This window comes from Saccostrea cucullata, unplaced genomic scaffold, assembly GCF_032062105.1.
Source record: "Saccostrea cucullata isolate Sc308-1 unplaced genomic scaffold, CSIRO_AGI_Scuc_v1 ctg40, whole genome shotgun sequence".
Taxonomy (NCBI): Eukaryota; Metazoa; Mollusca; class Bivalvia; order Ostreida; family Ostreidae; genus Saccostrea; species Saccostrea cuccullata.
Window position 1 is genome coordinate 82,108 of NW_026933337.1, and position 24,957 is coordinate 107,064.

The following is a 24,957-nucleotide window of genomic DNA, read 5'->3' on the forward strand; positions in this document are numbered from 1 at the left end:
ATACAAATGTACATGTATATGAAATAAATATGCCATTATTCTCATAACAATATGCCTATATAGACCTTGAATGTCACATGAGTGTCATATTGTCTAGCTTATGACCAACTTGACCCAAATATGAATTATTCTTGACTTGTGTGGCATAAATTTGGAGGGGCCTTACTTTCATTTTCACAATTTACACAGTTTGTTCAGGAGAAAACAAGATTTTGGTACAGATCTACCGTATAAGCAGAATTTTTAGCGAGGATTTAATTTTGGTATTATTAGCCATTAGCCATTATTAGGGTGATGAAATCGCTAAAATTGAATATGGCTAAAAATAAATTTCACTTTATTTGTAAAAGCTTCTTTAGTGAACTTTTTAATTTAAATCTCTAAAATTACATCGCGCTAAAAATAGAATATACCAATTTTTAAGGACAAATTGCTAAATTTGCGTCTCGCTAAAATTTCCACTTATAATATGGTAATACATTTTAAATATATGATAAGCTTAGAGAAACACAGGGCCTGAGCTTTCCTGGCGCACATTTCAAAATTTGACAAAGGGCATAACTTACTAGTACTTCCATCAAGCAAACAGTTCCCCTGCTTAATATCACAGAAAAATTATAAAGTTGAACTGTATAATGTTTTTTTTTCATATATGACCGAACTTTTCAAAGATATTTTCCAGAGATGGACAACTAACATGTAGCACTATCTTAATTCCCATTCCTTGAACTCAGGGGCCAAGAACTTCATTATGTTTGCTACAGATTAACAACAAAAAAGTCTGTAGATGTCAAGTAGTATATGAAATTTTTATGCCTTCAATCTGTCTCTCACATGTTCTAAAAGACTAGGAACATATGGATTTTGCAATTATAGTTCTCCCTCAGCCAAAATCAGTTGAGCCATTTTTGAGAAGAACCTAAACATTTTCAAAATTTTACAGACAACATACAGCAACAGATGGCAACAGAAACAGAAAGCAATAAAGTCACACAAGTCACTTTGGTGACTTGAAAATGCTGGTCTCTTACATGCACTTCACAAAGCAAATCTGTACAAAAATTATTGAATTGTTTCTGGTTAGAATCTGATGGCTTCCTCAGAGGCCTTGAATTTAAAGACTTCGTTGGGATCGAGATAATGTCCATAATACTGAGCCGAGACATTTCGCTTGGGGCCTGTGGGTTTTGGCATTAGTTTCTCTAATCTCTTTTCTCTCTTCATCATATTTATTTCCAGCTGTGTTGGAACTTTCCTGTGAATTAAAAAAATATATATTTAATTAAATTTAATGGAAAAGTTATAAGAATAGTATATATATAATAGGGAGGTGAAGAATCTTTTTTGTGTGCATTTTTAATTCCATATTTTAACAAGTTTCTATAATAGAGTTAGTTTTAGGCAGCATTTTTGTAGGTGACATAATAGAGTCAATTAATACATACTTACGTTTAGGCAGTGGATTTTTGTAGGCTACATGATAGAGTCAGTACATACTTTGTTTTAGGCAGTGGATTTTTGTAGGCTACAGACTTTTAGCTTATATAATAGAGGCAATACATACTCAGTTTTAGGTAGTGGATTTTTCTAGGCTACATGTCAGAGTCAGTACGTACTCAGTTTTAGGCAGTGGATTTTTGTAGGCTACAGATTTATAGTTTCTATAATAAATTCAATACATACTCAGTTTTAGGCAGAGGATTTTTGTAGGCTACAGATTTAGCCGTGGTGATCTGTCTCTCTACATTAGCTGGTGGATGTAGTCGCTCCCACTCCGCTTTCTTGTGTTTTTGGAAACATGTTTTACAGGGTACCTCATTGTTCACTACAGTCAAAAATCAACAGAAAAATTCAAGAAGTCTATGGTTATGATATTTTTTCATCATAAAGTCAAAGAAGCAAAATAAAGGTTATAATAATTAGTGATGACCCTTTATTTTCTTTATGCAAATGTTATTATACAAACTATAAGAAATGAATAATAAAAGCTTGTTGCAAATCAGGGTTAAGCATTATTTCAAAAAAATTCTCTTAAAGTTTGACCACTTACATGCTTTCTGCATCAGTATTGGATGGCCCGCCCTTTTGGCTGAGTCTAGTGGAGTATCCCCCTTAATGTTCTGATTTTCAATGTCCCCTTCATGATAGAGATAACAACTGAGACATTCTGGAAATCCTCCCTCAGAGGCATAATGTCCAGGGGTGTTCCCAAAATCTGAAAAAAAAGTTACAAAAATCATTTTTTTGGAACCTTATATTTGTTGTTCACTTTCCAAATAATTCAATATCTAAAGAAGAATTGATTGTTTCATATAAATATTCTCAACATTGATAAAAATAAGCAAATAAATCAAAGAATACTCACAATCTTGTTTGTTGGGATCTGCTCCTTTTTCAAACAGCCAGTGTAACACATTGATGGCTCCATGGAGTGCAGCCTGCAAAAATTATATTTAGAAAAATTGTTGAGCAATAAGTATCATGTACAACTGGCTTTTGCTTTTAAAGAAAGATAATTAAGAATAAGTAGTTGTTTTAAATACAATCCTCTTACTTCCTTGATATTCTTTTATACAATGTATCTGATTGGTTGACTTAGATGGGGTCAATGTCAATACACGACCTTGACCTACCACATGTGATGGGGATTTTCCATCAGCCTGAGTGGCCTCTATGTTGGAGCCCTGCTTGACCAGGAAGCGTAAACAATCCAGTTTGTCATGCCTGGCGGCGTGATGGGAGGCCAGGTAGCCATTATTGTCAGTCAGTGTGATGTCACAGTCCCTCTGTACCAGCAGGATCACAGACTCCAGGGCTGTACAAGTAGAGAGGGTAATATAGAGAAAATCAAAGTATCAATACAGTTAACATTACTCTTATTATATCCAGTATAAAACCTTAAGAATAATAACTATATAGTTACTGTAGAAGTACTTTTTTCTACCTGGTATTAATTTACGCTATGTATGCGGTCACAAATTTTCCGCAGAAATTTGTCCAAGCGTACTTAATATAAATGTTCGGCAAATAATGACAGTCTAAGAAATACGTGTAATTTTCTACCCATGGATTAAACAGAAATTGAGATTCCGCGGAATTATGACCCCGTGGAAAAAAGTACATCAAGAGTATCTGTAAATCAGCTTTTCTTCACTTTGAATAATCTATGGCAAATGCAGGAAAATCTTGAAAGTCTATCATATTTTTTTTTCTTTCATGATCAGAGATTCAAACTTACCTCCATATTGTGCAGCGTAATGTACAGGTGTTTTCCCCATCTCACAGCGACAGTCCAAGTCTATTCCCTGGTCAAACAGAAACTGTAGAATCTTTTTATGGTTTCTCATGGCTGCAAAATGGGCCACCTGTCTACCTCTGTGGTCCTCAGCTATTAGATTTGCTCCTAAAATGACATAATAATTAGATGCAGATACAAATGTATAACTGAGTCCTGTGAAATGGAAGTTATTCCAGACAAATGGTAACGTCTTCAGTCTACTTAATTTTTTCCCTTTATCACCTCAGTAACAGTCTAACGGATATTTTAAAGTACATTCAGCTGGTGTAAAAGGACTTGAATTAGCAAGTTATCAATTTTAACATCTCTTTCAAAAAAAAAAAAAAAAAATGAACACCTACAGACACAATATTGTTAATACTTTTTACTTTTCTTCAAGGTTTATAATCAATCTGTTTCATTTCTGAGTCACACCTAAGCATTGAAATATCATGATGTTTGTAGGAGACAACGGTTATTTACAAAATACTACAGATACCTTTATCCTGGAGTATTTTGATGCAGCCCAGCTCCCCATTGAAGGCGGCCACGTGGGCGGGGGTCTGACCGTCCCTGTCTCTTATATTGACCTCCGGGGTATTCTGTAGCAGCAGTCGCAGGCATTCCTTGTGTCCCCCTACACACACCTCATGTAGGGGTGTGCGCCCTGTCTTTGTCTTAGATATTGGGCTGTGATTTCGCTATAAAAAAGTATGCCACTAGATAAATTTAATTTTAAAGATGTTCAATTAGACACTATAATATTTAAAATTAAAAATATTTGTATAAAACTAAACACAATTAAATATTACAATAATAACTCTTTAGTACCTTTAATAATTTCTCTACCATGGAGATCTGGCCATATGTACAGGCAATGTGCAGAGGAGTTTTTCCAAATGAGTCCACATCTTTTTCTGATGGCAACTCTTCATTTTCTTTACCTATTTCGTATAAAATAAAATCAATTGCAGGTAAGACTTTCATACCTATAAAGATTGTAAGGTAGTGATTTACATGTGCTTTGCTTTTGTTAAGAGTGTGCAGTCATCATTTTTGTCTTATTCAATTTCTCCCTAATAAAATATCTGTTGAAGTCTATACAGTGTAGACTATAAAGTCTATTTTTGCCTATATGCCCTAGCTATCCTACCAAACATAAATAAACCAATAAAAAATCAACAAAATATAGTCATACTGACTTGAAACAAATATTCTACTGTGATTACCTAGACTTAAATTATTACATGAAATATCTGTTATATATGATTACGATTTTCGTGAAATTTTACTATTTCATTGTGGTTGTCTGGTTGTTATGCAGTACACCTACAGGTGCACGATCACGCAGATTTCACATATTCTAAAGAAAGAGAAAATAGTAAATAATGTATAGTCCAAACCACCTGACTTAGCACTGCGTAACGACAACCTGCTTTCACTTGTCCCGTCCATCTATGATATATTTTGACGATTTGAAGCTTTACAAACTTAGTTGTTTACATCCAAGCAGTTTCATTTTCGGCAAGTCGTGAAATTATTGTAGTGGAAAAAACGCATCCAGTAGAAGAAGTAATTCCGGATAATGTTGCCTCCTTTTCAATGAATTTGAAAAATATTATGTTCTCTCTTAGCCCTGCTAGTTGATCATTTAAATATAAATCACTTTGATTATTTCATATTTTGCCTGTCTCAAAAGACCATACTTTAAAAAAAAAAACGCGAGCGAGTCGCATGGTTTACCATGAAAAGATTAGAGCATAGACATATGATTAGAGTTATCTTTCTTTTCACTGCCATGGAAAAGGGTGGGGGGGGGCTAGACTAATAGAAAAATGCATGGTAACACAAACAGAATTATAATATACTACAAATGAGAAATTAGAATAAATACAATACAAATTGAGAAATATACAATATTAATGAACAAAAAACACACATACAACACCGACATGCCAAATCTACACTATACAATCTTCATTTTTCATCGGATAGGCCATAGACCTAAAACGAAGGGTTCGTTTTAGGTCTATGGATAGGCATAGCAGTTTAAGTATCTTTCCTCGCGAATTAATTTTGTTTATTTATTTGTTTAGTTATTTTTATTGAAACTTTATTTAAATACGAAAAACAATTCATGTGCAAATGCTTTGTTTTATTTTAGCTTTTTAATTTCGTACACTACACTGCATATATATTGGTATTTCCCGTCGATGAAAACAAAATTGGAATCCAAAGAATTTCTCCTAGAGTATTTTAAAAGGAATAATTTTATATTGTTAATTAGGACCCTACACAGAATTTACCATTGGTTCAGCCCCATCCTCGCCTCTCTTATTATGTATCAGTCGAAAACGACATATTTAAAAACAGCTTATAGCGATAAAAGAGTTACAGCTACTTTATTGATAACATATAGTGCATATTAGAATAGAAAAAATAGGAAAAAGGTGACTCAAACCCAGATTAAAAAAAAAAAATAGAAAGGGGGGTCCATACCCCAAGTACCTGTGGCTGGCACATGAAACTGAGATAAAACAAAGAATTAGGGGTTAAAAATTGAACATGTTCCATTCTAGAACTAGACTGGCATATGAAACTGAAATAAAACGAAGAACTAGGGGTGAAAAAATGGAATGTATCTCTCGAGTTGTCGCTTTCTCGCTTTGTCACTATTTGAGTCAAGATACCGATAGATCAAGAGGTCTTGTGGATTCTTATAGCAGACCTAGTTCAAATTGCAGGTCTTCGGTTCTAGCACCAAAGCATGTTGGATAATATAGAGTATGTCTTATTTCAAAACATACAAAATAAAAATCAGAATTCGTGAGAAGTAAATGGAAACTATTTCACAGTTGTATAGATTACAATTGTTGGGTTAGGATCATCCACGGAAATTGAAACCTTTAGAATCCTTATTAAGTTATTATCTAACATCCCTATTATTTTCTAAAAACAAACTCATCCGATTTCAGACTTATCCTCTGATGAAGGTATCAGGTATATTTAAAAGAAGTTAATTGATTTCAAACGCTGGTTTTGAAGGCGTAACATGAAATTCAGTCTATTGTAAAAGTTAAAATGGAGATCAAAAGTCAATTAAATGTAAATTGATATACCACCGAATACTATATACGCTAACGTCTGTATATGACAAAGGCTTTTAATTGTACTTATTTAATTCCCCAAGTACATAAATAGATTTCCAAGTTCTTGGCTTGCTTGGAGTTGATTTTTCTTAATCTTGGATAATCCCGGCGTGTCATTACGATTTCTGATAAGACAGCTTTTCTATCCAATTCTCTGCCATTCCGTGTAAGCGATACATGTAATGCGCCCTCACTTCAGACGAGAAATGCAGATAGCAGATTTTTATCAAAGTCAGTTTTTATTTTCTTTTCTGTGAATAAATATGCTCGTTTGTTTAGTGTGTGGTCGTTTGCACTTCAATTTGACGATAATTTCGAAGGCAGAATGTGTTTTAAAACACTTAACGTTACTTGAGACCGTAGCCTTGACATATTCTTTATCCGCATTACAAATTCACGTAAGAGTCTGTCGTCGTGCGTGCAATTTCAGCTAATTCAAGACAACTCAAAGTGTATCTGAGTTTATAAAAATACCAATGCATCCTAAGAATCTCTCTTTGCAACAGAATACTTTTCATTTCCAAGTTCTCTAAGATCGAATGGTTGCAGCTATGTGCGAGCATATAAAGACATGAGAATTAAAAAAATAAAATACAGCAAGAGCAGAGCGTAATCAGAGCAACCCCTACCTTAATCCCTCAAAAAATAGCACTTCGACCCCCCCCCCCCCCTTTCTCATGTAACTGTACAAAATATTTTTTGCATAACTACTGTTACGCACGCACGTACCCTTCCCGGAATCAAGTTAGCGTACTCATTCACCCACACCCAAAAGCGCGTCGCTATTATATCCTCACAAACTTTGAATTTATTGCGAGAAGATAACGAACAGACCTAAAGGCAAATGATAATTATTCTAAGTAGTGCTTCTGCATATCTCAGCTTGACTTTTATATATCGCTTTAATCCGACTTGGTCCTTACGTCGCGGGTTCGAATCCTACTGTGGGGCGAGGAAACCTGTCTTTCAGAAGATACCATATTATAAAAGAAGCCCTGTGTTGCAGCGATGCTGGTGATGCTGGCACGAAAAGGATCCCTCACTGCTCAAAGACCGTAAGTGTCGAGTTAGGACACAATTTACAGTTTCTCTACCAGAAACTAGTGGCGTCTCCATATGAGGGATAAATCCTAGAGGGACGTTAAACAACATACATGTACAATCGATCAATCAATATATCTATAAAAATTAGATTATATATTAGGTTTTCGCACTTCACTAAAACAAATGCACAATTTTGAAGTTATTTGCCCTTGACTCTTTACACTACTTTCAAAATATGATATTGATTGAACGTCATGACTCTAGTGCAAGTTTTCAGCATACCCATGTTTGAATAGATAAATTCCTAGAAGGGTTCAATGGTTATAAGCAGGACATTTTAAGGAAATTCTGCGAATGATCTGCTGGCAACCCGAGGAAAGGTCTTCTCGGTTTCCACAAAAATATAATTTTTCGTGAAAAAATCTGAATTCGTAAAGCCATTAAAATTGCCATTTGAATTGATAAGATGGATTAATAATGGAAAACCACTTGATGTATTTTACACTTTACCATGCTAATGTACTCTAAAAGTTTGTTACATTTCCCCCCCCAATTTATGCAAAAAATCCAAAAATATGCGTTTGATCTCGACCTCCTTGACTAATAGAGTCAATATTCAGACAAAATTGACTTAGAAACAAATCAATGTCTGTCGATGGTTAAATTTATGAGAACATTTGATTGACAGTCGACTTTTATAGATATAAACCAGTATTGTGAAACATATTTAAAATTATCAAACAATATTTTTGTGACAAAACTGATAAGACAAAAAACATTCTTTGCATTCAGTTCGCCTTATTTATGTGCTTCGTAACAGAGGTCAATTTGCAGGAATTGGCCTTTATTCTTCTGATATAGAATGATCGAAAGTCTGACACGATATTACAAATTAGTATTTGTTAGTTTATATTATTAGTGTTTTTAGTTTTTAAGCATTCGGTCGCCAATTTGATCAAGGTACGTAGACCTGTCATTTTCACAATCGCCGAGTCATCGAATATCATGATATGAATTCTTAATCTAAATCATAAATTTTCCTAAATAAACTCCAATAATTAATGTTTTAAATATTGATTTATCGATTTTCAGATAATTTATTGGAAAATATTGCCCCATTTTAACGTAACCTATAAAACATCATTGAAGATTCCAGACATAAGTGCACACAATTTTGCGACTTTGAGATATACATGTACGACTATGCACTAGATTCATTAAAATTCTCAAAAATCTGTACATTAAAAACGAAAACAAAATAACTCCTTAAAACCGACATATATATGTATTTTTCATGCCTGATGAATTGCCTTCCACTTAGTGCAACATGCTCGCTTTGTGTGGAATTCTTGCTACAGTCTCTGTATTTCTTGTCTCTCAAAAGCATCGTCGGAGCAGAAACAATATCAACACGGTTTGTTTTTTGTTTCTATTATGCTCAAATCATTTTTAGAATTGTTGGGATGCTTCCTCACAAATAGATAATTCATTTGTGTTGTCAGTGTTAAAAATTTCCGTACCGTATACATGTATCTGTACAGATATCTTCGGAAGTTTAAAGGTTGACATTTTACACATTTGACTCGATTGTTCAGGGTCAAGGGTTTATCTATCACGGCAATTCATCAACAATAGAACTTTTAAAGACTAATGCATTGGTCTACCCCGTGATGCTAGTCTACAGGTAGTTGATATTACAATCCACTCACCATCTATCTCTTCTCTGCCTGAATAGGTTTTGATTGATATTATTTATATAAAAAAAGAGTCTTCAATTCGATGTTTATTTTTGCTATAATGCACAATAATGGTATCATTTTCTATCAATCTTTGCTTGATCCGGGATCGGGAGGTCGCGGGTTCAAATCCAGGCCGGGACTGATCCTAAGGCAATAAAAAGTAGGGAGCAACTTTGAAGTGAAAGTTGCGGGTCCTGTTTCTCGGTAGGCGTTTGCCCTGAGCGACCAGAAAAAGATCTAACTTTGAAGCACAATCTTCTATAGTACACTGTACATGATGGCGTCTCTGTACGCGTGAAAAATTCTTGAATTGGACGTAAAACAACATACAGTCAATGAATCTTAGCCAATTAACAATGAGAACATTATATATTACGGTGTATTCAAATACCGAGTGCTAATTGAAATTGCTTAAAAGGAAAGATGAATTTGCCCCCATCTATTTTAATGCATGGTACTATGTACTCTGTATAAAATGTATTTTATTTCAAATTATCATTTTTTGAGGTTGGTCATCTTGTGGGAAGGAAGGGGGAGGGTATACAGGTAAGAAAAGCCACCATTCTCGATTTTCCCTTCTCTTTAACTTTAACTCTTAATCTTTATTCAAGTATGCACATATTGTTCATTTATATCAACAAGAATGTTTGAAAACGCAAGAAAGGTGCGAGCAAATTCTACGCCGGTTACTCTCATTGCAAACATGCTGATTTTAGTATGCCAACAGCTTATAAAGTTATGAGCTGCGAAACAAAATGTCTGACGATTATATAATGCATGACGTTCATAGCCATGATCTCAAATTATGTTTGATAAACATTGTTATGCTTGCTTACATTAAAATTTGAAAAAAAAGACCTTCAGATTTTGACAGTTTCTGCATACATTTTCAAGGGAGTTTCCACAAACGAACTTTTGAAGCACTTAGTCTCTTTTCGAAAACAGAAAAAAAACATCAAAGGGAAAATATATTGTAATTTTATTTGCATATCATTTACTAAATAACTTTAGGCCTCGAGTGTTGTTTATTATGCATACCTTATACGCACACTTACATGAGAAGTTTGAATTACAAAAAAAAAAAGAAATTGCATTACTTTGTTGTGTATATGTTGCTTTAAACAAGAAGCACATACATTCCCAAGATAGTAGATAAAACATTCATTTTGGTGGGTGTTGAACTTTGAATTTTCCTTTCGGACAAAAAACCGGGTATCAAAATATGTCACAGTGATTCTACTTGATTGTTCTTACAATTCAAGAGCATTGCACTTACAAGCTTGTTTTACTCGATCATGTGGGTAAAAAATTAAATCGTTATATAAAGTACAGTATGATATGACATTGTATAAAACATTTTATCAAATCTTCTTTCAAACAATTTAAGGACACTATTTTTTCATCACAAGACTTTTGAATTCTAATGTCTTCTGACCAAAGCTTCAATATATGGAGCAGAGCCCTATATTTTCATCATATTTCAAAAAAGTCTTACTCAGAGGAACAGCTTTCATGTGTTAAACCTGGTATCATTTCTTCGTAACACAAGTAAGTGATGTTTGACCTTAATGTCGTGTTCTTGCTACTGTATCTTCTCATCCAAGTAACAATATAGCTTTATGAATTAGCTTTATGGATTCAGGATCCCAGCATGTCTGGAAAAACGATGCTTTAGTACGACACCGCGATAACCTAACCTAGCCCAGCGCCATTATCAACTGACTGTGGCGACACCTATCACGCCCATGTGATGACCACCCAGGATTACGTGCCCGATGTTTGGATGCCCTATAGCCCCCTCTAGTGGGAGGCTGGGTTATAAACCAATCAAATTTGACAAGGTGTCAGAAACCGGAGGTTATTCATCCGCCATGTTTCATTTTTCTGGGTTTCACCTTTGCCATTTTAAGAAGAAATAATCTCACAAAAGTCAAGGTGTCTACAAAACAACAGAAATAAACAAGGTCCATATGCATATTTTGTAAACCTTTGAGTGCTATTTTAACCTACACATTGCATAAAATGGGAATCAATGAGCTATCAAAGTCGTATAACTCAAAGACAGTAAACTTGAAAGGGATAATAGAAAGCTTAATTTAAAGAATTCCTAATTTGTTTCAGTGTCAGAAACTTAATTGATTTCACGCTTAAGCTGAAGATTTTACTCAGTGACCTTTGATGGCGAGGTATGATGGTTACATATCATATTGTTGATTCATATCTTTTTTCGGCCAGGAAGTCAACGAACGACATGAAGAACCAAAAGAAGTCAACAAAAGTTTATTTGGAAAGGGTCAGTTTCTCAACCATATTATAGAATAAATCTGCATAAATGATTATACAGTTGACAAAGTGTCGGAATGTGTTTTTCATAAGTCTCTTAAATCCATCTTATGAACATCAATCTCAATGTTATTTCTGCTAAAAAAGAAAGTAGAAGATAAGAGTCGAAGAAATGGGTAAATCAATTATTCTGCAGGCTCTAAAAATGGAAATCTATATATATATATGTACCATGTACTATCTACGAGTGCCTCTAAAGATTTATGCTTGATTGTATATTTGTGATTCTTGTTATACAAACTACATGTTGTGTTTAAATAATTTGCTCGAAGCATTTTTGTATATATATTTTGACAAGTAAACACTCTATGGAAACTTATTTAAAAAAAAAAATGAAGATGAAAAATAATTCCCTTGGAAAATGTTTACTCTTTATAAAGAAACGTACAATGATATTCTTTTAATATGCATTTTTTTTTTTACGATTTAATATTTTGAATTCTTCAATGCGAATAATTACATGACATTGAACATATATTCCTTTCAAAGGATATAATAATAAAAACAGAAATATATAAGTGAATGAATTGCCAAAAGAAAGCTGATCCACAGTAATAATCATTAAAGACTGACGAACTCGACAAATTGAAAAACTGGTGTCATTTTCTTAAAATTGAAACAGCAGCCGTTTAACAATAGCCCATGAATTGCGTCAGTAAAATGATATCAAAGAGTAAAAGAACAAATATCAAACAATGAATCCGTCTCAAGAGAGGATACTCACATAAACTTTCAATTCAATATGATAAAAATTAACTTTTTAATTAAGCGTTCTCAATTTTGCACTATTTGAAGATGGATGAAATATCAAGATTAAAAACTTAGGAAAACAGCTGATCTGTGGTATGAGTTAGGACCAGTTTGAAATTACGTCAAAGTCCAGAAATTCCACACATACTTGATATATTGGTGCAAACTTTGGATTATAGGACAGCCAGTTAAGTTAAAACAATGCCCAATCAATCAATATTTAAAAAGACTAAGAACGCTTAGCATGAATTAATATTCCCAAGTCACTATTTCTAATCAGATGATAAATTTGCCCCTTGAAATGTTGAGTTGGCCCCCATGTGTGAACCCTCCCCACGTGTCACCCCCCTTGTCGAGTACTTTCCAGATATGGACAACTAACATGTACATGTAGCTATTTCTTGTCCAATTTCCTTGAATTTAGGGGTCATGAACTTCATTGTTTTTGCTACAGATTAACAACAAAAAAGTCTGTAGATGTCAAGAAGTATATAAAATCTGTATGCTTTCAATCTGTCTCTGACATGTTCTAAAAGACTGGGACCATGGATTTTGCGATTACTAGTTCCCCCTCAGCCAGAGATGCTTCAAAATCGGTTTAATCATTTTTGGCAAGAAGCTAAACATGTTCAAAATTTTACAGACAACAAAGAGCAACAGATGGCAACAGCAACAGATAGCAATAAAGTCACACGAGTCACTTTGGTGACCTAAAAATGCTATTATATACACTTCTCAAAACAAATCAGTGTTAATTATTGAATTGTTTCTGGTCAGAATCTGATGGCTTCCTCTGAGGCCTTGAATTTAAAGACTTCGTTGGGATCAAGATAATGTCCGTAATACTGAGCTGAGACATTTCGCTTGGGGCCTGTGGGTTTTGGCATTAGTTTCTCTAATCTCTTTTCTCTCTTCATCATATTAATTTCCAGCTGTGTTGGTACTTTCCTGTGAAGTTAAAAAATATTTGAATTTAATCGGAAAGTTATAAGAATTGTATGTATTTAATACTAGTGCTGGAAAATGCTATTTGTTGAATGCGTTTTTAGGCCTATATTTTAATAAATTTCTATAAGAATTATTACATACTCAGTTTTAGGCAATGGGTTTTTGTAGGCTACAGATTTATAGTTTCTATAATAGATTCAGTACATACATTGTACTCGGTTTTAGGCAGTGGATTTTTGTAGGAGACATAATAGAGTCAGTACATACTTGGTTTTAGGCAGTGGATTTTTGTAGGAGACATAATAGAGTCAGTACATATTCAGTTTTAGGCAGTGGATTTTTGTAGGAGACATAATAGAGTCAGTACATACTCAGTTTTAGGCAGTGGATTTTTGTAGGAGACATAATAGAGTCAGTACATACTCAGTTTTAGGCAGTGGATTTTTGTAGGCTACAGATTTAGCTGTGGTGATCTGTCTCTCTACATTAGCGGGTGGATGTAGTCGCTCCCATTCCGCTTTCTTGTGTTTTTGGAAACATGTTTTACAGGGCACCTCATTGTTTACTACAGGCAAAAATTAATAGAAAAATTAAAGAAGTTCATGGTCATGGATATTTTTTCAACATAAAAAACTTAAAGAAGCAAAATTAAAGTTATAATAATTTGTGGTGACACTCTATTTTTAAATGTAAATGTTATTATACAAAATCATAAGATATGCATAATATTAACTTGTTGCAAATCAATATTAAGCATAAAAAAAACAAATTCTTTTTAGTTCTTAAGAAGTTTGATCACCTACATGCTTTCTGCATCAGTATTGGATGGCCCGCCCTTTTGGCTGAGTCTAGTGGAGTATCCCCCTTAATGTTCTGATTTTCAATGTCCCCTTCATGATAGAGATAACAACTGAGACATTCAGGAAATCCTCCCTCAGAGGCGTAATGTCCAGGGGTGTTCCCAAAATCTGAAAATAGTCAACAATTAAAGAATTACACTTTTATCATAGTCATCTGAAACTCGCATCTGTCATTTACCCTTCCAAGAACTAGTAATTCAATGTCCAAAAGTCTTTAAGACACGATCAATAGACTACATGTATTTTATAAAAATATTCTTAGTATTGATAAAAAATAAACAAGTAAAATCAAGAAATCTCACAATCTTGTTTGTTTGGATCTGCTCCTTTCTCAAAGAGCCAGTGCAACACATTGATGGCTCCATGGAGTGCTGCCTGAAAAAAATTATTTTTAGAATGTTGAGCAATATAATCATCATGTTCAAATGACTTCTAAAAGAAAGATAATTAAGATATTTAGCTGTTGTAAAGATCATCCTCTTGCTTCCCTCATACTCAATTACACAATGTACTAATCAGAAGCCATAGTGACAATGTCAGTACATGACCTTGACCTACCACATGGGATGGAGATTTTCCATCAGCCTGAGTGGCCTCTATGTTGGAGCCCTGCTTGACCAGGAAGCGTAAACAATCCAGTTTGTCGTGCCTGGCGGCGTGGTGTGAGGCCAGGTAGCCATTGTTGTCAGTCAGTGTGATACAGTATCACAGTCCCTCTGTACCAACAGAATCACAGACTCCAGGGCTGTACAAGTAGAGAGGGTAATATAGAGAAAATCAAAGTATCAATACAGTTATCATTACCCCCGGTACTCTTATTATATCCAATGTAAAACCATAAACTTTTTCCCTTAAGAATAATACCTACATAGTTATCTGTATAAATCAGCTTTTCTTCACTTTGAATAATTCATGGCAAATGCAGTGAAATCCTGAAAGTCTATCATATTTTTTTTTCTTTCATGATCAGTGATTCAAACTTACCTCCATATTGTGCAGCGTAATGTACAGGTGTTTTCCCCATCTCACAGCGACAGTCCAAGTCTATTCCCTGGTCAAACAGAAACTGTAGGATCTTTTTGTGGTTCCTCATGGCTGCAAAATGGGCCACCTGTCTACCTCTGTGGTCCTCAGCTATTAGATTTGCTCCTAAAATTATATCACTATAATAAGATGCACATTTAAATGCAGAAATGGAAGTTTTCCAAACAAATAGTAACGTCCTCAATCTACTTAAAATTTTCCCATTGCACCTGAGTAACAGATATTTTACATTGCATTCAGCTGGTGTAAGAGGACTTGAATTCGCAAGTTATCAATTTTTAACATTTTTTTGCAACTTTTATCAAACTGTATAATTTCAAAAAAATTGAACACCTACGTACACAACATTGAATGTTAATACTTTTTTCTTTTCTTCAATGTCTATAATAATTCTGTTTCATTTCTGAGTCACACCTAAGCATTGGAATATCATGAATTTGTTAGAGATAACTATTATCTACAAAATACTACAGATACCTTTATCCTGGAGTATTTTGATGCAGCCCAGCTCCCCATTGAAGGCGGCCACGTGGGCGGGGGTCTGACCATCCCTGTCCCTTATATTGACCTCCGGGGTATTCTGTAGCAACAGGCGGAGGCATTCCTTGTGTCCTCCTACACAAACCTCATGGAGGGGTGTACGCCCTGTCTTTGTTTTGGATATTGGGCTGTGATTTTGCTACAAAAGTTCTTCTAGATTAATAAATATTACATATACAAAGGGGTTCAGAACAATATATGTCTCATTGATTTTGTATTGATTCAGTTGTGAAAAAGTACGTAAGAATCAACAGGGCATCCAAACATCCAAATGGGGGAGATAGGACGCAAGTCAGATCAGTACTTAACACACCACCCACAACAGGGGGGGGACAATCTGGTGAAATATGGAGGAGGAAGTCATGAAGTGCAAGACAAAACCCCTAATTGACAACAGCCCCCATGTGTTACAAAAATGAATTCAAGAAATATTTGGAAATGCACTGTGATCCATATAGGGAAAAGAACTAAGGGGGGTGGAGCAGCTTATTCAACAAGAAGAGTTGAATTAACTCTCTGAAGATCACAACTAAACTTTTGTAAACAACAAAGGCAGAACAGGATCAGCATTGAGACCAAATGGAGTGCCTTAAAAAAAGTTCACAAGAACTGTCACAGGTTGACACATCTTCGGGACTAATGATAGTTGCTTGGAGAGAAGAAGACAATTTGGAGATGATGGTACAGAGCATTAGGTTTTTCTTATTGCCAAAGAAGAAAAACTGGAAACATTTCAGATGTTGAGTTGACACTTAAAAGACACCATGTAACAGAGATGACAAAGACAATTTTAAAAGACTACTTTGACCATCTCAAGCTGAGGTTTACAGTAGAGTCTTTCACAACATCATGACAATTAGACCTTGAAGTTGGTACAGTCAACAGGATGAATCATATCAGTTATCCTGTTCTCAGCAGAAATGCATAAACATGATAATCAAGTCAGTGGCAAAAAGAGCAAAGGAACACCCATTTATGAAGTAACAATTGAGTGCATCAACCACCTGGGAGAGCTTTCATGGACTACATGATTTTTTTTTACAATTATTACAAAGACAGTTTGTGAATTAGACACTATAATATTTGAAATTAAGTACTACTAAGAAATTAATCACAATTAAATATTGCAAAAATATCACTTTAGTACCTTTAATAACTTTTCTACCATGGAGATCTGGCCATATGTGCAGGCAATGTGCAGAGGGGTTTTACCAAACGAATCCACATCTTTTTCTGATGGCAACTCTTCATTTTCTTTACCTATTTAATATAAAATAAAATCAATTGCAAATAAGACTTTCATAACTATAAAGATTGTAAGGCAGTGATTTACACGTGCTTTGCTTTTGTTAAGAGTATGTAGTCATCATTTTTGTCTTATTCAATTTCTCCCTAATAAAGTATCTGTTGAAGTCTATACAGGGTAGACTATAAAGTCTATCTTTGCCTATGCCCTAGTTGAATAAACCAACAGAAAATAAACAAAATATAGTCATACTGACTTGAAACAAATATTCTACTGTGATTACCTAGACTAAATATCTGTTATATATGATTTCGATTTTCGTGAAATTTTACTATTTTATCAGGTCCAGTCCAAAGACTATTTTTACCTATGTAGGTATTAATAGCTACCTAGGTATTTAAAGCTACCCAAAGTAGCTATTTTTACCTACTTTCTGCTTTACTTGCATTTTGTGGCCAAATGCATGAACGGTGCAACATGGTGAGCACACAATTTCTTGATACAGTCACACTGATGATGAATATGACAAAAATTTGGCCAAAAAATGAAAACTTCGTATTTCATCAATTTTGCATAGAAACTAATGTAAAATTGCCGATTCAGGAAGTAATCATTTTTTCGCCAAAATTTTGTCGTATTCATCATTAGTGTGACCGTATCAAAAAATATGGTATTCACCATGTTGCGCCGTTTGGTCTTTTGGTCGCAAAATGCAGAAATTATATAAAGTAGGTAAAAATAGCTACTTTTGGTAGCTTTAAATACCTAGGTAGCTATTAATAGCTACGTAGGTAGAAATAGTCTTTGGACTGGACCTGTTTATGTGGTTGTTATGCAGTACACCTACAGGTGCACGATCACGCAGATTTCACATATTTTAAAGACAAAGAAAATAGTAAATAATGTAGAATCCAAATCACCTGACTTAGCACTGCGTAAAGACAACCTGCTTTCACTTGTCCCGTCCATCTATGATATATTTTGAGGATTTGAAGCTTTACAACCTTAGTTGTTTACATCCAAGCAGTTTCATTTTCGGCAAGTCGTAAAAAAAATTATAGATGAAAAAAACGCAACGAGTAGAAAATGTAATTCCGGATATTATTGTCTACTGGTGAATCATTTTGAAAATATAATATTCTCACTTAGCCGATCATTTAAATAAATTACTTTGATTAGTTTGTATTTTTTTCCTGTCTAAAAAGATCATACTTACAAAAAAAAAAAAAAGCGTGAGCGAGTGACAGTCGTATGCTTTTCCAATTTCCATGAAAAAATTAGAGTTATCTTTCTTTTCATTGCCATTATATGAGAAATTGGAAGGGCGAGGGGGTGGTAGACAAATGGGAAAATGCATGGCAACACAAACAGAATTATAATATACTACAAATAAACAATTAGAATAAATACAATACTAATTGAGAAATATTCAATATTACATGTATTGGACAAAAAAAATACAAATGGGGAAAATTGAATTTTGCAACGTCGACATGACATACACGACAGCCTTCATTTTTTCATCGGATAGGCATAGCAGAAGTACTTTTTCCTCCAGATATACCTTGTTAATTTAATTGTTTAGTTATCTTTATTGAAAACTTGATTAGAATAAGAACAACAATACATGTTCAAATGGTTTGTTTTATTTTAGCTATCTAATTTCGTGCACTATATAAAATGAAAACCAAACTGGACTCAAAAGAATTTCTCCTATCTAGAGTAATTTAAAAGGAATAATCTTGTATTGTTACTTAGGACCCTCCATAGAATATACTATTTGTTCAGCCTCATCCTCGCCCTACATTGTAACCCTCCAACTTCGAGATACCTTTATAGTTTACCGTCATATTATTATGGTTTCAGGATTAACCCTGTATAACAAAACAGCTTCTAATTGCTTGTCTGAAAAAAACATATTAGTTTCCAAACGAAACACCCCTTCCCCTGTCTTCTGCATACAAAATTAGACATGGAATTTCATAAACGAGTCTCAAAGGCCACTGCTTACAACATATACAACGGCATTCAGGTTAAATGACGAATTCAATATTTTCTTGTCCAGAAAAAATGACATACCTTGGAAAGGAAAAATGGAACTCCTCAATTCGGACTTCATAATGCTTTTGATAATACCTTCTATAAACCGTTTGCAATAGCAATACATTATGGCAGTTGGCTGTCGTAAGTGGAACTTTTTGGAACTTAACCTTTTTCTAATCTGAAAACGATGAACAATTGGTGACAAAAACGGGGATAACCTCAATATATCAGATACCTAGTCAAAAAATATATCAGAGCAAACATTTTCAAATTACCTTTTCGTAATAGAATCTACATGCAGGCTTTGTATTTTAATTTGTAAACCTAGCATGTTTGAAAAAGATCTATAGGGCACTTCTAGAGTGAGTCTACTTCAAATGGCAGCATCAACGTTTCGCTCTAAGTTTGAAACCTGCCGATTCTTCCATTCTAGATCTAGGCTGGCACATGAAACTGAGATAAAACAAAGAACTAGGGATTAAAAAATTGAACATGTTCCATTCTAGAACTAGGCTGCCACATGAAACTGAAATAAAACAAAGAACTAGGAGTGAAAAAATGGAATATGTCTCTCAGTTGTCGCTATCTCGCTTTGCCACTATTTGAGTCAGATACCGATAGATCAAGTGGTCATGTAGATTCTAATAGCAGAGCTGGTTCAATCTGCAGGTCTTCGGTTCTAGCACCAAAGCAGTGTTGGGTAATATAGAGTATGTCTTATTTCAAAATATACAAAATAAAAATCAGAATTCGTGAGAAGTAAAGGGTAACTATTTCACAGTTGTATAGATTACACTAGATGGCTTAGGATCATCCACGGAAATTGAAACCCACAGAATCCTTATTAAGTTATTATCTAATATCCCTATTATTTTCTAAAAACAAACTCATCCAATTTCAGGCTTATCCTCTGATGAAAGTATCAGGTATATTCAAAAGAATTTAATTGATTTCAAACGCTGGTTTTGAAGGCGTAACATGAAATTCAGTCTATTGTAAAAGTTAAAATGGAGATCAAAAGTCAATTAAATGTAAATTGATATACCACCGAATACTATATACGCTAACTTCTATATATGACAAAGGCTTTTAATTGTACTTATTTAATTCCCCAAGTACATAAATAGATTTCCAAGTTCTTGGCATGCTTGGAGTTGATTTTTCTTAATCTTGGATAATCCCGGCGTGTCATTACGATTTCTGATAAGACAGCTTTTCTATCCAATTCTCTGCCATTCTGTGTAAGCGATACATGTAATGCGCCCGCACTTCAGACGAGAAATGCAGATAGCAGATTTTTATCAAAGTCAGTTTTTATTTTATTTTCTGTGAATAAATATGCTCGTTTGTTTAGTGTGTGGTCGTTTGCACTTCAATTTGACGATAATTTCGAAGGCAGAATGTGTTTTAAAACACTTAACGTTACTTGAGACCGTAGCCTTGACATATTCTTTATCCGCATTACAAATTCACGTAAGAGTATGTCGTCGTGCGTGCAATTTCAGCTAATTCAAGACAATTCAAAGTGTATCTGAGTTTATAAAAATACCAATGCTCAGAATTTCTCTTTGCAACAGAATACTTTTTATTTCTAAGTTTTCTAAGACCAAATAATTGCAGCTATGCGCGAGTATATAAAGAGATGAGAATTAAAAAAGTAAAATGCAGCAAGAGCAGAGCTTAATCAGAGCAACCCCACCTTAACCCTTCACAAAAAAGCACACCGGCACCATCCCCCTCTCCATATAACTGTATAAAATATTTTTTGCATAACTTCTGTTACGCATGCACGTACTTTTCCCGGGGTCAAGTCAACGTACTCACTCACCCTGACCCACAAGCGCTTCACTATATCCTCACAAACTTTGAATTTATTGCGAGGGGATAACAAACAGACCTACGGGCAAATGATAATGATTCTAAGTAGTACTTCTGCAAATTTCAGCTTGACTTTTTATATCGCTTTAATCCGAATTGATCCTTACGTCGCGGGTTCGAATCCCACTGTGGGACGTGGAGACCGGTCCTTCGGATGAGACCATAAAAGAAGTCCCGTGTCGCAGTAGATGCTGGCACGAAAATGATCCCTCACTGCTCAATGACCGTAAGTACCGAGTTAGGGACACAATTTGCAGCTCTCCACCGGCAAGTGGTGGCGTCTCCATATGAGTGAAAAATTCTCGAAAGGGACGTTAGACAACATACAATTCATCAACCAATCAATATATCTATAAAACTTAGATTATATACTGAGATTTCGCATTTCAATCAAACAAATGCCGTATTTTGCAGTTATTTGCTCTTGAACCTCTACACTACTCTCGAAATATGATAGTGGTTGAACGTCATGGCTCGAGTGCAAGTTTTCAGCATACTCATGTTTGAATAGATAGTTAATTCCATGAATGGTTCAAGCATCATAAGCATGGCATATATAGGAAATTCTGCGAACGATCTGCTGACAACCCCGGGAAAGGTCTCGGTTTCTACAAAAAAGTATAATTTTTCGTAAAAAAATTCTGAATTCATAAGGCACATTAAAATTGCCAACAGAATTGATAAGATGGATTAATAATGGAAAACCATTTTATGTATTTTACACTTTACCATTCTGGTGTACTTTAAAAGTTTATCACATTTTTTTTCGTCAAATTTATGCGAAAAATCCAAAAATATGCGTTTGATCTCGACCTCCTTAACTAATGGAGTTAATATTCAGACAAAATTGACTTAAAAACAAATCAATGTCTGTCGATGGTTAAATTTATGAGCACATTTGATTGACAGTCGACTTTTATAGATATAAACCAGTATTGTGAAACATTTTTAAAATTATCAAACAATATTTATTGTGACAAAATTGAAAAGACATAAAACATTCTTTTCATTCAGTTCGCCTTATTTATGTGCTTCGTAACAGAGGTCAATTTGCAGGAATTGACCTTTATTCTTCCAATATAAAATGATCGAAATTCTGACACGATGTTACAAATAAGTATTAGTTAGTTTATATAATTAGTGTTTTTAGTTTTTAGTTTTTAATCATTCAGTCGCCAATTTGATTAAGGTATAACCTGTCACTTTCACAATCGCCGAGTCATCGAATATTATGATTATGAATTCTTAATCTAAATCGTAAATTTTCCTAAATAAACTCCAATAATTAATGTTTTAAATATTGATTTATCGATTTTCAGATAATTTATTGGAAAATATTGCCCCATTTTAACGTAACCTATAAAACATCATTTAAGATTCCAGACTATAAGTGCGCACAATTTTGCGACTTTGAGATGTACATGTACGACTATGCACACTAGATTCATTAAAATTCTCAAAAATCTGTACATTAAAAACGAAAACAAAATAACTCATTAAAACCGACATATATATGTATTTTTCATGGCTGATGAATTGCCTTCCACTTAGTGCAACATGCTTGCTTTGTGTGGAATTCTTGCTACAGTCTCTGTATTTCTTGTCTCTCAGAAGCATCGTCGGAGCAGAAACAATATCAACACGGTTTGTTTTTTGTTTCTATTATGCTCAAATCATTTTTAGAATTCTTGGGATGCTTCCTCACAAATAGATAATTCATTTGTGTTGTCAGTGTTAAAAATTTCCGTACCGTATATATGTATCTGTACAGATATCTTCGGAAGTTTAAAGGTTGACATTTTGCACATTAAACTCGATTGTTCAGGGTCAAGGGTTTATCTATCACGGCAATTCATCAACAATAGAACTTTTAAAGACTAATGCACTGGTCTACCCCGTGATGCTAGTCTACAGGTAGTTGATCTTACAATCCACTCACTATCTATCTCTTCTCTGCCTGACTAGGTTTTGATTGATATTATTTATATAAAAAAAGAGTCTTCAAATCGATGTTTATTTTTGTTATAATGCACAATAATGGTATCATTTTCTATCAATCTTTGCTTGATCCGGGATCGGGAGGTCGCGGGTTCAAATCCAGGCCGGGACTGATCCTAAGTCGATAAAAAGTAGGGATCAACTGTTCCTTCGCCAAGCGCTAGGCACTTTGAAGTGAAAGTTGCGGGTCCTGTTTCTCGGTAGGCGTTTGCCCTGAGCGACCAGAAAAAGATCTAACTTTGAAGCACAGTCTTCTATAGTACACTGTACGCGTGAAAAATTCTTGAATTGGACTTAAAACAACATACAGTCAATGAATCTTAGCCAATTAACAATGAGAACATTATATATTACGGTGTATTCAAATACTGAGTGCTAATTGAAAATTGCTTACAAGGAAAGATGAATTTGCCCCATCTATTTTAATGCATGGTACTACATGTATATACACTGTATAAAATGTATTTCATTTCAAGTTATCATTTTTTGAGGTTGGTCATCTTGTGGGAAGGAAGGGGGAGGGTATACAGGTAAGAAAAGCCACCATTCTCGATTTTCCCTTCTCTTTAACTCTTAATCTTTATTCAAGTATGCACATATTGTTCATTTATATCAACAAGAATGTTTGAAAACGCAAGAAAGGTGCGAGCAAATTCTATGCCGGTTACTCTCATTGCAAACATGCTGGTTTTAGTATGCCAACAGCTTATAAAGTTATGAGCTGCGAAACAAAATGTCTGACGATTATATAATGCATGACGTTCATAGCCATGATCTCAAATTATGCTTGATAAACATTGTTATGCTTGCTTACATTAAAATTTGAAAAAAGACCTTCAGATTTTGACAGTTTCTGCATACATTTTCAAGGGAGTTTCCACAAATGAACTTTTGAAGCACTTAGTCTCTTTTCAAAAACAGAAAAAAAACATCAAAGGGAAAATATATTGTAATTTTATTTGCATATCATTTACTAAATAACTTTAGGCCTCGAGTGTTGTTTATCATGCATACCTTATACGCACACTTACATGAGAAGTTTGAATTACAAAAAAATAGAAATTGCATTACTTTGTTGTGTATATGTTGCTTTAAACAAGAAGCACATACATTCCCAAGATCGTAGATAAAACATTCATTTTGGTGGGTGTTGAACTTTGAATTTTCCTTTCGGACAAATAGCCAGGTATCATAATATGTCACAGTGATTCTACTTGATTGTTCTTACAATTCAAGAGCATTGCACTTATAAGCTTGTTTTACTCGATCATGTGGGTAAAAAATTAAATCGTTATATAAAGTACAGTATATTCGTTCAATATGATATGACATTGTATTAAAATTTTATCAAATCTTCTTTCAAACAATTTAAGGACACTATTTTTTCATCACAAGACTTTTGAATTCTAATGTCTTCTGACCAAAGCTTCAATATATGGAGCAGAGCCCTATATTTTCATCATATTTCAAAAAAGTCTTACTCAGAGGAACAGCTTTCATGTGTTAAACCTGGTATCATTTCTTCGTAACACAAGTAAGTGATGTTTGACCTTAATGTCGTGTTCTTGCTACTGTATCTTCTCATCCAAGTAACAATATAGCTTTATGAATTAGCTTTATGGATTCAGGATCCCAGCATGTCTGGAAAAACGATGCTTTAGTACGACACCGCGATAACCTAACCTAGCCCAGCGCCATTATCAACTGACTGTGGCGACACCTATCACGCCCATGTGATGACCACCCAGGATTACGTGCCCGATGTTTGGATGCCCTATAGCCCCCTCTAGTGGGAGGCTGGGTTATAAACCAATCAAATTTGACAAGATGTCAGAAACCGGAGGTTATTCATCCGCCATGTTTCATTTTTCTGGGTTTCACCTTTGCCATTTTAAGAAGAAATAATCTCACAAAAGTCAGGTGTCTACAAAACAACAGAAATAAACAAGGTCCATATGCATATTTTGTAAACCTTTGAGTGCTATTTTAACCTACACATTGCATAAAATGGGAATCAATGAGCTATCAAAGTCGTATAACTCAAAGACAGTAAACTTGAAAGGGATAATAGAAGCTTAATTTAAAGAATTCCTAATTT

At 34.4% G+C, this 24,957-nt stretch overlaps 1 protein-coding gene and 1 pseudogene across 1 annotated transcript; both read right to left on the minus strand.

Annotated features, from left to right (window-relative positions):
- Nucleotides 1–369: 369 nt before the first annotated feature.
- LOC134238016 (ankyrin-3-like) lies at nt 370–4,796 on the minus strand. The gene is made up of 9 exons (XM_062720144.1): nt 4,684–4,796; nt 4,109–4,221; nt 3,777–3,978; nt 3,239–3,403; nt 2,634–2,815; nt 2,366–2,438; nt 2,051–2,215; nt 1,684–1,825; nt 370–1,255 (listed from the first exon to the last, which is right to left on the minus strand). Exons 1-9 carry the CDS (start codon nt 4,730–4,732, stop codon nt 1,081–1,083), a joined length of 1,266 nt encoding a protein of 421 aa, XP_062576128.1. The 5' UTR covers nt 4,733–4,796; the 3' UTR covers nt 370–1,080.
- Nucleotides 4,797–12,865: 8,069 nt separating this feature from the next.
- On the minus strand, nt 12,866–17,978 carry LOC134238015 (serine/threonine-protein phosphatase 6 regulatory ankyrin repeat subunit A-like; annotated as a pseudogene).
- Nucleotides 17,979–24,957: the final 6,979 nt, after the last annotated feature.

Coding starts and splice junctions, on each gene's coding strand:
- LOC134238016 (XM_062720144.1), bottom strand. CDS start 4,732: ATGGACGGGACAAGTGAAAGCAGGTTGTCGTTACGCAGTGCTAAGTCA. Junction 1,826..2,050: donor AATACTGATGCAGAAAGCAT/GTAAGTGGTCAA, acceptor TTTTGACTGTAG/TGAACAATGAGGTACCCTGT. Junction 1,256..1,683: donor AATCCTCTGCCTAAAACTGA/GTATGTATTGAA, acceptor TTTAATTCACAG/GAAAGTTCCAACACAGCTGG.